Source organism: Chelonia mydas, chromosome 10, assembly GCF_015237465.2.
Source record: "Chelonia mydas isolate rCheMyd1 chromosome 10, rCheMyd1.pri.v2, whole genome shotgun sequence".
NCBI lineage: Eukaryota > Metazoa > Chordata > Testudines > Cheloniidae > Chelonia > Chelonia mydas.
This window is the reverse complement of record NC_051250.2, coordinates 5,370,480-5,389,090: the sequence shown is the minus strand read 5'-3', so window position 1 is coordinate 5,389,090 and position 18,611 is coordinate 5,370,480. Positions and strand designations below refer to the sequence as shown.

At 43.1% G+C, this 18,611-nt stretch overlaps 1 protein-coding gene across 6 annotated transcripts in view; it reads left to right on the top strand.

Annotated features, from left to right (window-relative positions):
• The window catches only part of LMF1 (lipase maturation factor 1), a 343,636-nt gene that overhangs the window by 96,793 nt on the left and 228,232 nt on the right, over positions 1-18,611 (top strand). For all 6 annotated transcript variants that reach the window (XM_043523957.1, XM_037911089.2, XM_043523961.1 and 3 more), the window contains one exon: positions 6,231-6,379. In XM_043523957.1, the coding sequence (XP_043379892.1) occupies positions 6,231-6,379 (149 nt within the window). The remainder of the gene's footprint in view (positions 1-6,230; positions 6,380-18,611) is intronic.

The following is an 18,611-nucleotide window of genomic DNA, read 5'->3' as shown; positions in this document are numbered from 1 at the left end:
AAGATCAGGGCAACTTCCAGCAGCATTCAGGAGGTGGCTATGAGCGCATGAAGTGCAAAATAAAATGTAAAAGAAAGTTAATATTCAGAGTCCAAAGATGATTTCTGGTTTTCACAGCAAAGTTGAGGCAAGAGCCAGTGAAGTCAAAGACATGGGATGAAATTTCTATTTTAACCAAGAGGACTTCAGCCTTTGGGGCATTTTGGTGGTATGGAGTCATGTAGTGGCCAAGAAAGAACAAATCCAATATGGAGAGAGGGTAGAAAAGGGAGCAGACTTGGGTGCCATCCTTAAAGATCAGACGTGCAAGGCTGGAGCTAACAGGGAAACATCTTGGTAGGGAAAGCTAATTGGAGGTGAGAAGAGGACCAAGTGGTGAACCTTGCTTCACGCTAAAGTGGAAGTGTCACGAGGAAGAAGTAGAAAGCTTCCACCAGAGATGAGTGAGATGGTAAGATCCAAACCAGGGGGGAGAGTGCTAGTAATGTTAAGGTACGGAGGAGACAACACAGTGAGAACCAGAGACATAACCTTACTGCATGCATCTTACAATACTCACTTACCTGTAGTAAGCAGTTTAAGGCTGGTGAAGGGGATTGGATGAACATTAGGGGAGGACTGGAGCTTGGAAAGGTGATGGTGATGAATTGAGGACCTGAAGATCTATGGGGTTGTGTGTGATGGTCAAGAAAACCGATATCTGTGCCCAGGTTACCAAGCTGTAGGCATTCAGGGTATCAGGAAGGGGTTAGTTAATAAATCAGTGAGTGTGGGTATCTCGTTTATAGTAATCACTCCCTCCTGAGCCAGTGCTTCTGACCTTAATATCAGATCTCGGCAAGTACCGCATGACACTAAAGCTCTGTCTGCACTAGCAAAATTATCCATCGCTATCAGTGGGTGCAGGTCAACTGGAGCTGAACGCAATTTCACTGCAAACTGAGCAGGTTTTAACAAACGCTTCTGAAATGGTGCTGACCGCTGTTTGTCCTTGGCTGCACTTGTTCTTAAACTGTGTTCATCGCCGGCTCAGCTGCGCCCGTTGTCAGCAATGGGTAATTTAAGAGTTTTCTAACAACAGCTGGGGGCGGAGGGTGGGGGAGTTGTTTACTCCGCTCTTGTTCATCAATAAGATGTCTCTGCCTCCGGTTGCATTACTGAGCCATCCCCCTTTCTGGCATGTTTCAGACCAGATTATACTGTTGGAATGGTACCCAGATGGTGGTGCCAGGATTCAAACTTGTAGCTTTGGAACAAGAAACACAGGTGCAGGGTGTATTGACCCACTTCTGGGGCTAGCCACACACCAAGATGGCTTCCACTTCCTTTGTGCCTTTGTATGTATCACCAAATATATAATACACAAGAAATACATAACATTGAATTATTTGTTGCCTCAGTACATCTTCCTCTAGCATTTTAGTGGCCACTACACTAAGTAACTTTCCTTTCCACGCTGTCTGGTAAAATGTTATATTACTGCACGGAGGAAAATGCCAACAGAAGGATCTGAAGGCCATTTAGAAATGTAAAGTCTTATGCCCTCTTACCCGTAGATCCAACATGTATAGTGTATGTCTGCAAGGGAGCGTGGTGATTAACATATGAAAACGCTGATTACAGTGGGATTCTTGTGCAGGCTGAAGCTAACGAGATATACTACCATTTTGGTGCCAGTTAGACCCATAACTGCTATTTGTTGCTGGGTTTAGTAACAATTAACCTTTCACATTCTGCATTAGCCATTGCTTTTCTGTGCAGCTGCTTTTATAACAATATACTTCACTTCTCTCCACAGAAGCGCTTATTTTGGCAGTTCAGTATCTATCCCAGAAACCACACGATATATGGAAATAGAAGGGGATTTTTTTTTTATAGTCATTCATCGCTCAATCATTAAAAAAAAATCACTACAGGTTAGGAACAAAAAGTGGTTTCTGTGATTATTGTTATGATTATTTGAAAGTGAATTAAACTTAAGTTTTTGCTCTTTTGCCAAATCCTGAATTTTAATCACCTAGACCAGATGTGCTATCAGGTGCCTCACCAGAGCTAGAAATAATTAGCTTATTTTCAACAACAGATGCCTTATTTGCCTATCTAACCAAAGGTGAAGGAAAGAAGCCTTGCTAAAGATTATGTACCAATTTCTGCTCACAATGGTATAAGTCCAGTACATTACTGTCTTTAAGGGAATTACTCCATATTCACACCAATGTAACTCTGAGCAGATCTTGGTGCTATATCTTCTTTCTTGACATATTTATCAGTATTGTAAAACTTTAATGAAGCCTCTAGTCGTGTATGTGTGGATATATGTGTGTATATCTGGACCTCTTCCCAAATGGCACTGCCTGGAGGTATTACACCTTTGAGAGACATACTAGCCACTAGAAGTTTGTCGGGAGCAATCCTTGTTGTGCCACAGGATTAATCACCACCTTTCCTAGCATACCTGTCGCAGTCTGCACGATGGGCACTTTCATTGCATTGTTCTCCTTGTGCACTGTAATAAACCCTCATGGGGTTGCTGGCATTGCCAACAGTCTCACCTAGCTCTCCCCTTGCACATCCCTGGGCAGCTAGTCAGATTATGCTTGGTCCTTCCCGAGGGTCCAGTGTGTCACCTGGGGTGCAACCATGCAGGCAAACTTTAACTCTAAATGTGTTTTCCTCATTAATCTTGCAAAGCAGCTGCTCACATTGACTTACCTGGTTAGCTTGTCCATATTCTGTTATGTCAGAGGTGGAATTACAAAGCTTTTTAAATGAAACTCTTTACGCATGTGGATGGTCAGGGCTTGGGGATTTTAGTTTTAAAACTTGCAAGCCCATCTACTATTCAAAACGAACAACAAGAATATCCACAGTTATAATAGCTCACATGTCTGTACATCACCTACAACCGTGGGCTCTCAATTCTGATGAGCGCTACTGCTCTATAAATGCGCAATAATAATAATTCTGAGGTTTATGTTACCGATACACTGGAGGGTCTTCAGCAGACAGCAGCCTCCACTCTTGTTCACCCATTGATGTTTCATAGATGAGTAAGTATTGTTCTTTCATTTTAAAGATGGGGAAATTAAGGCACATAGGCCTTGTCTAGACAGGATTTAAAACCCCTCTGAATGCTCATTAACATGCAGGCTAACATTGAAATGATTATTCAGAAGGATCAACAACAACACAGCCGTTACGTGTTGACAGATGAAGTCAAACTCTACTGGACCTTTTGCCATGAAGCGAAGGACGCTATGAAGCAACAGTGTATCTGTGCAAGAACCAAAGTAAGGTCTGCTCCAGTAGTTTTATCCTGAACCACAAATATATTGTTGTTTGCAAGTTTTTCCATGGCACATTGTTTTTTGGGGCCCAGGGCAAAATCTGAAAGTGAGCCCCTCTTCCAAAAAAACTGTCACTGAGGTTGTGGCGGATGGAAACGGGAGGGGGGTTAGAGGGTGAGCACGCAGTGAACTCCTGTCCTGCGATGCTGGGCCTGGCTCTGAGCCTGGTGACATGACATGCAGGGTCACAACCCCACTCAGGTTTGGCTCAGCCACCCTTCTCTCATGACAGAGGGGCTGCCGGGCCAAATTTACTAAATGGTGCTGTGATCCCGGGTGCCAGGTCGCAGCACCAGTCAGTTTGTAGCCTTTTTGAAGGATGGGGCACCTGGGGTAAAAACTGCCCCATTTGCCACCCCCCCCCCCCTCAGGTGACCCTGGGTAACATGTTTGAAGCCATGTTAGATAGCTATGTTGTCACCTGGAGTGGGAGAGCGAGCTTTTCAATTGTGATAAGCTAACTTGATTGAGTTAACATTATTGAAAAACACACCTGTTTTGCCTAACAAGACATACCCACAGGGATTAAGTGATTTCCTCAAAGTCAGACAGCAAGTCAGTAGCAGATCTAGGAATAATACCCAGGGCTTCTCAGTCTTTGCCCTTTACACAGCTCCAAACTGACATCAGTAAATTAGCTCAGATCAGCTGTGCAGCTGGCATCCACAGAAGTCCATTGCTGTACAGATCCGTACATCTTTGTGATCTCAAGAGATGACCGTTGTTTTATTGTACATAACAAGGCATGCGTTCGAGGCAGGCATTCAATGGATGTAGACCTTTATTTCCATAACGCCATAGTTGTGTTTACCAGTTATAGGTACACAAGTACAAGAAAAAGTTGCTTTGACTCAGTCATTTAGCATACTTCTGTGCAGCTTCTGGGTAGAACAATATGCCATGGAAAAACTTGCAAACAACAATATATTTGTGGTTCAAGGTAAAACTACTGGAGCAGACCTTACTTTGGTTCTTGCACAGATACACTGTTGCTTCATAGCGTCCTTTGCTTCATGGCAAAAGATCCAATAGAGTTTGACTTCATCTGTCAACACGTAACGGCTGTATTGTCGTTGCTCCTTCTGAATAATCATTTCAATAGTTATACTGGGTACATGGCAAAAACAGAACGCAAAATCCAGATTTGCATAAAGGAGGCCTTACCTGAATGTCTCCAATGTATAAAATAACTTGGGTAACAGCTTCACGGTGTGGTTACAAGGATGGATTTTGAGCTCCATTCTACTAGTATAAATCTGGAATAATTCCACTGAGGCCAGTAAAGTATAAAACAGGCACACGGGAAGAATTGGACCCTTTAGCCTTTATTCATAGAGCTGTGGTTAAGGAAGGATTTGCCTTATGGTTCGGAAACCTTGATAGTTTTATGCTAAAGTTGATAATGCCTAAGCCTTAATGGAATTTTTGATCATACTCTCTTCAAGATATAGGGCTGGGTACTCTGTGGGTGTCCACTGGCATAGTTCCACTAAAGTCAATGGGACCTCTGCCATGTTTGCCTGTTGGGGAGAATGTGGCTCATGATGTCAGGGGCGTAGCATTCAGAAAGAAAAGTCTTCTACGTGCGTTTAGCAAACTTTGTGGCTTTTAAGCAATAGCAGAGTGTGAGCAAGAAGCAGATTTCAGGCCAGCCGTTCAGATGAGTTTTAAAATAGTGTCTGCAAAACCAAAGTCCTGAAGTGGACGCCTAATTAAGGAATTTGCTCATGCACAGCCTTCTACTCATCCCCAATTTTCAGATGAAGTCTTTGGGGCCCTACCAGTAGAGCTAAAAGTGATCTCTGCTCCATCCAGTAGAGGGCGATCTGAATAGAAGTGCTGAGCCTTCGTTGGGTACAGTATATCTCAATAACAGAGTGCCTTCTCTGCATATGTATTAGAGGGGAAAGGTGCGATCGTTTGTTCTATTCTAATCAGCTAGATGTTGCAAACGTTTGAGACGAGCAGTTGACAGGACAATGCTGAGAAACCTTTGGATTTTTGAATCAGAATTTGTCCGTAGAAGAATGTAGCAACCTAAACTATTATGAATAAATAAAATGAAAAGCAAATTTTGATCTCCAGAGAGGCCCCGGGAACTAGACTTTGAAACATGGAGTCCTGGACATACATTTTACAGAAATTTGCTAAACTGTAAAGAGTTCTCTGTTGTGAAGCTGAGATTGCTCTAGACTGTAGTACTCTGGTAATATGACTTTTCATTTTCAGCAGTCAGCTACTACAGTACCTTCAGCATGCCATTTACCCTCTTGTGTTTTTCCCCCCCTAAAAAATTAGAGACTACAGCATTTCTCGGTGAATTAATATTTTAAAGGGACACAGCCAATTTGAAATCTAAAGAGAGAAATTATGGCCAGGCTTACTGCTGTTCTTGGGTTTTACTGCCAGTTCCTATGGTTTTGTAATCATATTTTCCTATGTTTTTTTAAAATATTTCTCTCTCACTCGTGAAAACCCACATAAAAGGTGAAATTTTGACAGGCTTAGCAACAGAGGGAAAACAGCAAAGCTTAAATACCCACAAAATGCACATGGGGCTGTAGTAGGAACAAACAAAAATCTCCATTCTCTAGTTTTTTCTCTCTAATCCCTTTCAGTTACAGTTGTAGATGGCATACACAATGTTAGTTGGTACCACTTTCAGTCGGAAGTGTGATCTGATTGTTTTTAAGGTGTAGCAGTTTTAATTGTATGTAACTTCAATTCCATCTGCATGTGAGGTGTGTTCAGAGAGAGTTGAGTAACTACGGATCATCAAGTTAAATCAATAATTTCAGAGGATTTTTATATTCTGCTCCTCTCATGCTTAAAATTTCTTGAAAGGTAATTAAAAGCAAACCATTTCTCTTATTTCCACTTTAGGATGGGAATCTCAGCTTCTGGAAACGGGATTCTTAGGAATATTCCTGTGCCCGCTCTGGACTCTCTCCCGGTTACCTAACTACACTCCGCCTTCCCAAATTGTCATCTGGGGATTTCGATGGCTCATTTTCAGAATCATGCTTGGAGCGGTAAGTGGAACTATAAGCACTTATGCTTATGCAGACTTCTGAGATCATATTAGCAAAAGAAGATTATCTCTAAATTTTACTAGAGAAGCTAATTCTAAATGTTTAATCCTAGCAGAAAACCCACTTGCTTCCTATAACTGGTATTATATTTTTTCATGTTCTGTAATTTAGGATGGTCTCTGGTTATAACCAAGGAGAATGCAGGAGGAAATATTGGGTGTTCTGTTTCATTGAATCTTTCAGCTTGTTATTGGTGTCTGCCTTTAATGAGATCAACAGATACAGGACCAGGAATGTATATTAACATTTTAGCACTGCTATTACGATTTTAATGGGGTGGGCGGGGAAGGAGGGAAGTCATTAGCTTTGAAAGCTTGTCCCTTAAAAATATTTTGTAAAGTGATTTTGAAGGTTCTGAAACATGATTTTCAGCATGTTGGGTGAGAACCCCAGTGTGAAATCCTCAACAGGATCTGTACCCAGTTCTTTGCATACCTTATTGAAATATCACTCTCCAGGCCTTACACTGTCAAATGTAGCAATTGCTGCACCGCTGTCAGTTCCGAATGGAGATGCCCAAGAGTCTTGAAAGTAAAAGAACCCATCAGCAACTGATGTTTCTTTTATTAAAATTAAAGATGGGGCCTGGGCACAACATTTAGAGCTAAAACAGAATTTTGGACACCCCACGATTCTTGGATCTTAGCCCAAGAATTAGCCTGAGGCCATGTTTGAGTTTTTGGGTCCCCATTTGTGTTCAGCTTTGAAAAACCTCTCTCCCACACTAAAGTTCAAGGGAGCCTGGAACTGATACCAAATGTAGACAATATGGAGTTGTTAAGGTCTTCACCTCCAGACTTAAAAACCTGACACCAGCTATGTTTGCTTTAGGCCTAATGTCTTGAAAGAAGTATAACTGGAGTAGTAATAGCAGTGAGGTTTGCAGATGTGTTTTTGTGTTGGGAAATACACACTGTGTGTTTGGGAAATACACATGGTATGTTTGTTGCATCTAAATGAGACTTCCCAGCTCAAAGCAAGTCAGCCTGATTCTGAGAACCCTTATTCACATGAGATGCCTTTACTCATGCAAGTAATCCTATTGACTTTAATGCAACTGCGTGTTGAGAATGCTCAACTGAGGAAGGATTTATAGGCTTGAGTTATGTTTGTAGAGCCTCTCGAGTGCCTTGAGAACCTTCTCGTTGAAATATGCTATACAAACAATGCCATTATTCATTATTAGCCTTTGAGCATACAAGATAATCTCCATTTTGAGAAATCAATCTCTCTTTATGTATAGTAATGTATAAATAAATTAAAAGAGGGATAAGCATGGACATTGGCACCAAGAACAACCTCAACACGGCTTTAAAGACCACCTTATCTCAAAGTTAAGGCTGTTTGATGCATGTGTAATCTCAGCTATACTTTAAAGGATGGAAATTTGGGCTCTTAAGAAAGCTGGCTTTTGTAGACTGAAAAGCTTTGAAGTCTTATTTGGCAGCGCCCGAGATCAGATGGGAAAGATGAAGCAAACGTAAAGATCTCTGTGCTGGGCCGAACAAAGATTCGGTACATTTATGACAAAGAAGATATTCTGGCTTGGGTGTACCTAGGTAGATAGATGAAAACGTGACAGCAGTCTCGCAGTCTGTGCCATGGAGTCTTCCTGCTGGTGACAGATGGGAGAAACGCTATTAGAAAAATGACTGGAATGACTATCAGCAAGATCGCGGATATATAAGGGAGAGGAAGGGAATTAACTAAAACAGGAGGTCCCTGGTGGTTTTCCTACTGACTGTGGAAAAGTGGCATTAACAATGAAGTCTGAAATCCAAGTGGAAGTTAGTGCACCGTCTCCGAGACTGTGGAAGGGAAAAGGGGGAAGTAGCATCTATAAAATACGTACCGTAAACTAGCAATGAATTTCTAACTAATTGTGCATACGCTCTGCTGGAATGTCAGCATCCTGGAGCAAAGTACTGCAGAGCTGCCAGTGGGGCACTGCAGCAGCCCCCCAGGGCATAGAGGCCCCATCTGGTCAGGTCCAGGCTGAAATGCTGCTCTCCTGTTTACTGTCCAGCTTTTGTGCGGTGTAGTGTGACGTGTGAGCTACCTTGTGCTCTACTCAGAGCTCTGTGGTGGCAATAACTTAAGCCTCCTGGGGACTCATGAAGTCTCCCCCCCTTTACTGTGGCTCATCTGTGTAGTTTCACGGATTTCCCTCCCTTACTTTCTATTTGAGAGACCCGCTCTGTCCTCCTCCAGGAAACTCACCCGTCTGCTCTCCTCCTCCAAGCTCCCATAGCATACGAAACTGGGGCAGGTTGTGGGAAAGGTGGAGGTTGGACACTTGACTCATAACCCTTGGAACTAAGGGACCCAGTCACACGGCTCTGCAGGGGGGCCTCAGATTTGCTTGAACTGACCCTGATGACTCTTGACTGTCAGAGGTAGTGACCTTTGTTGCAAATATCAATGATGTGCGCACTAGAGCTTTCCCCCATCCCCTTGTGATTTAGGAACTCGTAACAAGATGCAAAAATGAAACTGCAGTGTAACTAGTTATTTACATTTGTTTCACTCCAAAACCTACTCCAGTTCTGACCTGTACAAACCATGATTTTTTTTTTCAAGTTGGGGAGGAAAGGCCGTAGCGAAGTGGGACATGGGATTGGAAGTTTCTTAAGTGGATGGTATTTTTGTTTTAATCAGGTTTAATAGCAGACTGCCTGTGTTTTTGCTTTCTTGCCTCTCTTTTCAAAAGCTTGTAACAAAACTTCTCTCTGCTCTAAGTGTGTTCTGTGACTTCCTGCTGAGAAAATTCCTGTGTAAAGAAACCTTTGAAATGAATCAAGAGAGAGGTGGTTCACAGGTCAGTCAGTTGGTGCAAATAGATTTGAATTTGGGAGCAGAGACTGAAGTTATTTGTTAAATTTCCATCAACCCACACATGGACCTTGAGAAATTTCTTTTTCTCATAAAACTAAAGTGATCCAGAGTGGTTATTTTCTGTCGCCAGCATCCAAGACTGCCAGGAACACACGAATGGCTGTCAAATCAGTTAAAGATGTGAAGAAAACTTGGAATCATTTGTCTGCATAATGAGATGCTAGACATTTGAGAGAGTGGGGGTAACCAGAGAGCAAACCAAAGAAACACACACATGTATGTATGTACTTGCCAATTGGGAATTTTGAATCAAGGTTGGTGTTTTCTTTCCAAGCTCTGGACATGAATTTTTTTTTTTTTTGGGGCTGGGCCTGGCATTCGCTAGCCAACCCCATACAGGAAGCAAGTGTAAAAACAATTACTGCCCTTTAAATTCTGCAATATGCAACAGTTTTCCTGTGCCAGGTTAGACTGGGCAAACCTGTTCAGATAAAACGGTAGCCATGTTATATCTTTACCCGCTGCTCAAACCAAAATCAAAAGGAGACTCTTTGGAATTAAAAAAAAAAAATCCATTAACTATTCTGTCCTTGACTATTTTTCCCCTAACTTGCATGTACCCACTGCACGTTATTGTGCCGGCAGAGTATGAAGAACAGTAAATTACTGCATGCAAGTTTTGTTCAGGTCAGAGTCATTGAGAGAGAGAGAGATCTTTGAGAGCTTGTTCTCATAAGATTTCTAGCCACCCAAACCCCTCACTCTTCTGCGATTCTGCCATCATTTATTTAACTGCAACTTTGCCTTCCCCAGTTATCTTTTCAGAGACTTTTGTATCACTGGTTTTGTTTGAAGGGACAGTGTGGTAAAGGCAGCTAGCACCCTCCACAGTCTTCCATTTAGCACCCTTGAAAAATCTTGCATCTAGACAGCTGTCCTTTCGGCCAACGAGGAAATTGGGGCCCATACAAAGCAAAATCTGAACACCTTTTAATTTCCAATTAAAATGATTATTAAAAAAAACCTGTTTAAAATGGTAGCTTAGAATATGGCTATGGGGACCAGCCTTGCATGCTTCTCCTAGCCAAAGCGCTCTGTCGCTGGGAGTTTAGCCAGAGGAAGGGCTGTAGAACCAAGACCCGTGCTGAACAAATGTTTAGTCTGCGGAAGAGAAGAATGAGGGGGGATTTGATAGCTGCTTTCAACTACCTGAGAGGTGGTTCCAGAGAGGATGGTTCTAGACTATTCTCAGTGGTAGAAGAGGACAGGACAAGGAGTAATGGTCTCAAGTTGCAGTGGGGGAGGTTTAGGTTGGATATTAGGAAAAACTTTTTCACTAGGAGGGTGGTGAAACACTGGAATGCGTTACCTAGGGAGGTGGTGGAATCTCCTTCCTTAGAAGTTTTTAAGGTCAGGCTTGACAAAGCCCTGGCTGGGATGATTTAGTTGGGGATTGGTCCTGCTTTGAGCAGGGGGTTGGACTAGATGACCTCCTGAGGTCCCTTCCAACCCTGATATTCTATGATTCTACAATTCTGTCCACAGTTAATAAAGCTCAGTTTGAAAAAAAGGCGAGTTTGAAACCCTCTGCTGTTAAAAATAGCTGTGGATATAGAAAATATCATGCTGTTCATTGCATTGCTTTAGCACTCTTTTATTGTAAGTTGGCAGAGGTTAAGTTTTTCAAAAACTGACTAGAGCAAGGGTGGCCAAACCGCGGCTCATGACCCCCGTGTGGCTCTTTTACAGTTAAAGTGCTTCTGTCCTGCAGCGGGGTGGAGGGACTCGGGGCTTCTGCCCACCAGGGTGGGGGGCGGTCTCAGGGATTCAGCCCCGTGGGAGGCAGCTGCAGGGACTCGGGGCTTCAGGAGGAGTGGGGCTGGAGTCCCAAGCCCCAATGGGTGCCTCCCGCAGGGCAAAAGTCCCATGCCGCGACAGGTGTGCCCCGGCCCTTGAACTTCTGAAGACTGTCGTGTGCCGCTTGGAGGGTCAGTAAGTTTGGCCACCCCTGGACTGGAGTGTCTCATGAGGCACACAGTCCGTCCCCGCCCCACAAAGGAGCCCAAGGGAGAGCCAGACCCCCATTTATTTTGAAAGTCTCTGCCGCAACTCTCCCTTAATTTGAGGGGGCGTTGTCTCTCAGAATCTCTTAGAGGGCTTTGACTCAGGTGTAACAGGTGTCCTGGCGACGGGGGATTTGCACAGGTTCAGTGCAGAAATAAAGATGAAATATAGTCGCCAGCACTGGAGTGTGAATTTTAGAATAGGTTCAGGTACGTGTAGCAAGCATTTGGGAAATAGGGATGAAGGTTCCCAACCTGCTATAAATATCCATCCAAGTTTTATAACAAATTAAATTTCCTGTACTCTCCTTTATAAACCTAGAATGATAACGACTTTAGTAGCTGACCAGCATGGTTTACCCATTACTCTGGTGCAGGCAGCCACGGTCTAAGTTATTAAAGTTTACTAAGTGCAATAACATGGTGCTGACTGACCTTTAATGAAATTCTTGGGCGTTGCATAACTGTCCCATGACATCAACGGTTCCAGCCTCTTGAGGTGCTGAGTGTCTCCTGTCAGGTGAGTTGATGGGAGCTGAGAGCATTCAGCATCTAGCAGGACTGGGCCTTGTTGCCTAATCCGCTAGTCCTTTAACTGATCAAATGCAGTCTGTATGTTTCATGACTCTGTGGCTGCGTGATGAGAGTTTTTTCTTGCTGCAGAGAACTTCAGTGTGACTAGTATGTTCTGTAGGCCCCTCTGTAGTGGCCAATAATAGATTCCTTATGTTGGAGGGATGCAATTGGAAAACCAAAATATTTCTAAGGGAAAATAGTATTTCCATTGCAGCCTGGGGAGGGATTTAGGGTAGGCTGTAAGAGGCCAGACCCATTCCTGGATTTGACAAGGCCGTACTCGGTAGAGCCAGCCTGGCAAGTCCTACCCGGTATGGTCCCTGGGGGGGGAGATTCAGCAGCCAGACTCCTGGAATGTGAGGATGCCTTGTCCAGGCTCCCATTCTCTAGTCAGACCCCTTGCAAAGTCGAGGAGTGGTGTGGGAGCAGTTTCAGCGGCGCCGTGACATCGGAGGGTTCCCTTGTGCAGAAGGTCTTCTCTAGTGGTTGGGTTAAGGTGGTTTTTGGGGGCTCTACCGTACCTCGTTCAATATATCCCATGCCACTGTGTCGTTACGGGGTATGGGAGGCAAGAACAGTGGGAAACCCGTGAAAAGTAAATGCCAAGGAGTGTTTTAGCAGAGCCTTTACTTTCTCTCTGTGACTTCCTGGAAAGGGTTCATCCGCTAGAATTGCAATCAGCATTTGGCTACAATAAAGCCCTGCAAAGTATATGTTTGGGTGTGTGTATATCGACTGCCTGCATCATCCTGCTGCAAAAGGTAAAGAGACTGTAAATCAGGGGTTTCTGAAGACTTATTAAACCTGTTAGAGGTAAGCCCCCAGAAAGCTCGATAGCAGAGATGCACAAGTTGGCACAAAGGTTCCAATAAAAATTCCTCCATAAAGGCCTCTGAGAGCTTGTCATTGTTAGGCTACACACAACTTGAACAGTTCATAGCTCCTTTCCTGCTTTGAACCACTCTTATTGTATTTCACAGGGGAGATGCTACTGCTTGCACCTGGAATAGGCCCGAAGAAATAATGCTTTATCTCTAGGCTTGGAAGGATTCTATTATTTATCGGTAAATGTTGATACACACATGAACCAATGATAAAATGTTTTCATGGATTAATAATAAAAATTTATAGATAGGCAAAGTAAGGAAAATGTTGCTTGAGAATTTATTAGATTAAAAATCCAGTGATTTAGGCCTCTGAATGAGGCTTGTTACAAAGGGGCTAGTGAATGAATAGTAAAAACAGGTGTGGTTTATTGATTTAAAGATAGTCACTTCGTATATTTTGACATGATGTTGACAATTTGTGTTTTAATTAGAACTGGCAAGCGATTAAAAAAATTAATCATGATTAATCGCGCAATTAAAAAAATTAATTGTGCTGTTAAACAATAATAGAATACTGTTTATGTAAATATTTTGGATGTTTTCCACATTTTCAAATATATTGATTTCAATTCCAACCCAGAATACAAAGTGATGATAGTTCACTTTATATTTATTTTTTATTATAAATATTTTGCACTGTAAAAATAAAAGTAGTAGTATTTTTCAATTCACTTAACACAAGTACTACTGTAGTGCAATCTCTTTATCATGAAAGATGAACTTACAAATGTAGAATTATGTACAAAAAATAACTGCATTAAAAATAAAACAATGTAAAACTTTAGAGCCTATAAGTCCACTCAGTCCTATTTCTTGTTCAGCCAATCGCTCAGATGAACAAGCTTGTTTACATTTGCCGGAGATAAAGCTGCCCGCTTCTTGTTTACAATGTCACCTGAAAGTGAGACCAGGCATTCACATGGCACTGTTGCTGCCGGTGTTGCAAGATGTGCTAAAGACTCATCTGTCCCTTCCTGCTTCAACCACTATTCCAGAGGACATGCGTCCATGCTGATGACGGGTTCTGCTCGATAACAATCCAAAGCAGTGCAGACCAACGCGTGTTCATTTTCATCATTTCAGTCAGATGCCACCGGCAGAAGGTTGATTTTCTTTTTTGGCGGTTTGGGTTTTGTAGTTTCCATATCAGAGTGTTACTCTTTTAAGGCTTCTGAAAGCATGCTCTGCACCCCATCCCAATCAGATTTTGGAAGGCACTTCAGATTCTTAAATCTTGGGTCGAGTGCTGTAGCTATCTTTAGAAATCTGAAATTGGTACCTTCTTTGCGTTTTGTCAAATCTGCAGTGAAAGTGTTCTTAAAATGAACAACATGTACTGGGTCATCATCCGAGACTGCTAGAACATTAAATATATGGCAGAATGCAGGTAAAACACAGAATAGGAGGCTTTTTTGACCCTTCAGAGGCCAAGCACAAGATCTTGGAATAGTTCTTAGAACTTTTGAGAACAATGACCTTTGAACAAAAGGATGGGGGCATTATTATTTGCCTAGTGCCAACAGTTTGCTTGGCACTCTGCAGTGCATGAATATAAATACTGTGCCAAGCCCCAACACATTGCAGTCCAAAGGAAAGACACTCTTTCCTTATGATATCTTGAGGATCTGGCCTCTCTTTTCTGTACAGAATCGCAAATCTCTTTCCTGGGTTCTTATTGTAACTCCTTTTCTCAGGCCTTAAAGCTTCCAACTTCTCAAATTCCTGTTACCTGGCCTTTAAAAAGCTTGACAGAGTCCATGGCATGGGAATTACAGGCAAACTGTATCTTATCAGCAAGTTTGTTTCCCATGTTTCATTTAAAATGCAAGTCTAGTTCTGTGAATGCTCTGCTCCTTTCTTGTTAATTGTATAATGTATTTTGCCTTATGTGACACATTTGATATAATGCGCCATGAAAAAGTTACATGCAGTCTGATACCGCTGAGTTATCTCAGTTCTGTTTCTCACTGTTATCTAGAGAGTAATAACTCTCCAGTTAGTTTTAAAGAGAGCCCTGAGCAAAATAGATGTTGCCCCTGAAGTGACTTCTTACGTCTTGCTTGTTGATATATAAGTAGCAGGCATCTTAGAGCAAAAGATGGAAAGGTCATTAAAAGAAGGATCTAATCCAAGCAAGTGGAAATCAGTGATTGATGATACCTTTAATGTCTCAGTGCCCAAACATATGTACGTTTCCTTCTGGGCTGGGATAATGAGGCTGACAGGCCCTGGAAAGCAAGTTTAACGCGTGAAACCAAAGTTTCCTCCCAGACCATATGTGCACCTGTTCCAGCGCAATCTTTGATTTCTGCTCTAATCCAGGCAGGAGCTGAAACATATGCACAAACGTGGACTGAATGAAGGCTTCCCAGGGGTGGGATTGGAGGATATTGTATGTAACAAAAAATTCACGTTAGAATTTCCTCTTTGGTTATTCACCTATTTTGTTCATTATTCATTGATAATAGCTGACCAAGATAAAACATCCTTGTAAAATTCTCATCTTCCAAGCAAGTGGAGTTCCCTTGCACAGTCTCTGGACTTCTCATCTTGTGATTGACTTTAGGTAACTCACACAAAGTGCAATATTAAAAACTGACTGTACAGTGATCAAGTCTATTCTACGTAAGAAGTTTGCTGGATTTCAGCCAAGAGCATTTCCTCGTCTGTGGCTCTGTGCTGTGGGTTTGTGACTGTGGCTTCATGTTATGAAGAGTAATGAGGGAAACCCATGAAGAGTTGAATGGTCAGGATCAGACCCTGAATATTCCTGATATGTACACGAGGATTAATAGGGGCTAGGGTGTGTGCATGAGTGACCACACCTTCTTATGCAGAATGGGGAGATAATGCTGAAGGTGGCTAATTTCCCTTCGGCCACACCTGCAGTGAGTCCTCCAGGAAATGGGGGCCTGTGCCATGTGTGTGAGGGGGGGAGAACTGAGGGGCCTGCAACCCCCAATGTATCTGTATGAGGACTCATCTGAGACTGAATCTGTTCCTTGTTCCACTGACCCCCTCTAGGCTGTGGAACCTGCTTTTAAAAGAGGCTCGGGGTCAATGGACAGCCTTCCCACTGGAGCTGTGCTGACAGGGAGCACTTCAGGGGGCCAAAGCGGGAATTGTGGGGGACATTAGGGTGCTGCACAGATATCCCTGGTCTCCAGCAGATCCTTGCTGAGATCTGCATTATCTGGGGTCCAAACCCCTGCCTGTTCCTTTTTCCTCCCCAGTGGAAACTCACCGAGTTTTCCTCCCCATCCTGCAGTGTTTTCTGTGGAAGTTTTGGCTTGCGGAGGAGAGCAGAAGGGCTCCTCAGCTGCCAGAGCCTTCACCTGTGGAGCCCCCCACCCCAGAGATAAATCCTGTCCCCCCACCCCATTCAATTCCCAGACTAGGGGACTTTGCAAAGGATCGCTGGTCGAATACCAGTGACACACAGATGATACCCAGCTCCACGTCAGATGCCAGCGTCTCTGAAAGCCTGGCTCAGTTCAGCAATCTGATGCAGCACGTCTGGTTGAATCAGAATCAGATGCAATACATCTGAGAACAGAGAAGCACGTGCCACTTTCATAGCATCACTCTCCGTCAAGGAGACAGCCTGGGTTGTTAGGATAGTCTGCAGCTTTGGTGTCTGCCTGGGCACCTCCTTGCTTCCTGATAACCCAGAGAGCTGCACTAAAAAACAGTGGTGGCTGGCCAGGAGACTCTGTTTAACCTTGCTTTGGCCTAGGTGACTCACACATCCATGCTCTCCAGGCTTGATCGCTGTTATGCACCGTACATAGTTGGATGCTTATGTAGAAGAGCTCTGTGCCTCTGAAAATCAGGCCACTTCCAGTTAGGCACCTAAATATGGGTTTAGGAGACTAACTGTCGACAACCAAGCTGGAAATTTTAGCCTCAAACACTCCAGTGACGAGCTCAGTACAAACGTTTCGATATAACATCTCTCTGAGGTTGAAACCAGATGGCCCACTTTAATAAGGAGTCTTCTTCTGACTTGCAGTATGGTTTACTTCTTTTGGAGTTTTGTTGGTTTGCTCTTGCTAGCCCTAGCGCCATTCCCCTCCTCCCCCAAAGGACAATCTGCCTTCATAATTTCAGGAACATTTGCTTGTTGAAGATCCTCTTGATGCTTTTTGTCAGTAGTATGTTTTCCACTCAGTAGTTTTTCTTTTTCTGAAATAAGGAGTGTGGGACCGATTCCTGTATTGTTCAAGAAGCGAGGGTGTGAATTGCGTTTCCAAAGTTTTTTCCTCCAGTGTATTCTGTTTGCCTACTTTTTCCATACTCTGTTTCAGAACAGGGCTCCAGTAACCACACATAATTCATCCGCTGCACTTCAAGTGCTCGCACACATGTAAACACTTAAAAACTTTGCGCCAAAACAAAGATTGATGCCCTTAAATCCATGGCAACCTTTCTGTATCAGTCCCTTCAAAGAGCAGATAGGCAACTTGTTCTGTGGTCACTGGGTACCACAGAATTCTGAACTGAAAGAACGGAGGGGTAGGGCGAAAGTTTTGTTATTTGCTCACCCTGAATTTGCATGTTCATTGTTGTTGATCTTGCCAGAACGTATTAACCACACGCTCGAGCGCTTCCCGTAACCACTCACCCCCTCTAATGACTTCCTGAAGGAGAGCGGCCAAGGCTGCAGCATGATTGACTAATGGTAAAGAAAAACAAAGGAGACAATTTTCTGCTTTAAACCGAAACTCAGCGATGTGTGTTGTAAAGCCCAGTGAGGTTAGTTTGCGCTTACATCATATTTTTGATTTCTTAAAACTGAAGTGTCCTATTTGAAAATTATATTTTTTTAAAAAACTCCTGAAAGCTCAATATGTTGAAAGCTTCAAAACCTCACAAAAAATAGAGTATGGAAGAGGGCACCACTCAACTGCTGTCCCACTTCAGTGGCTGATAGGCCACAAATCTGAAGCCCCTATAAACATCAAAATGAGCCTATACCTCACCATAATACACCATGGTTTAGCTGAGCACACATTTATTGGTTTTATTACAGTTGCACGTAGAGGACCCAAGTGAGAGCAGAGACTGATTGTGATAGGTGCTGTATAAACACACAATAAGAGACCGTCCCTGCCTTGAAGAGCTTACAAGAGAGATGACACACTAATGATAGGAGGGGAAAACATTGGCACAAAGAAGAGCGTGTGTGACTAGCTCAAAGTCACAGAGCAGGTGAGCATCTGAGCTGGGAGCAGAACTCGGGTCTCCAAAGTCTCAGTCCGATGGGTCTGCAGGGGTCCAGTGAAACATGCTGCTTCTCCAAGTAAAGAAAGGTTGTTATTTTACGGTTTGTTTTGGGTTTTTTTTTAAACAGCGAATGTAGATTTTAGAGCGTTGTGTGGTTTAAAAGTGAATTCAGAACTTGGGGATAGTTGCATCTTGTTATTCAGCTTCCAAAATTTGATTCTCAGTTTGCACAACAGAAGCTTTTTGGAGAACTAGAAGCTTGGATATTTAAAAGTGACGTATTATTTCGTTCTCTATTGAATTGTCAATAGATATTTAACACAGCTGTTAGAGGGTCTTCTTCCATTCCATCTTCCACATCTTTGGCGATTTGGTTAAAAAGAGGATAAGTCTAAGTCTTGAAGGACTAGACCAGTGGTTTTCAGCCTTTTCCATGCTGCAAGCTCCATTTCCACCCCGGTACTCTGATCCCATCTTGGTGGTCCCCCATTTAGCAATAAGAGAGGGATAGGGTGGTCGCAAGCCTGTTTGTAACCTCCAGGTTGAGAACCCCTGGAGCAGTCTGATCTATTTAATCTTTCTAAC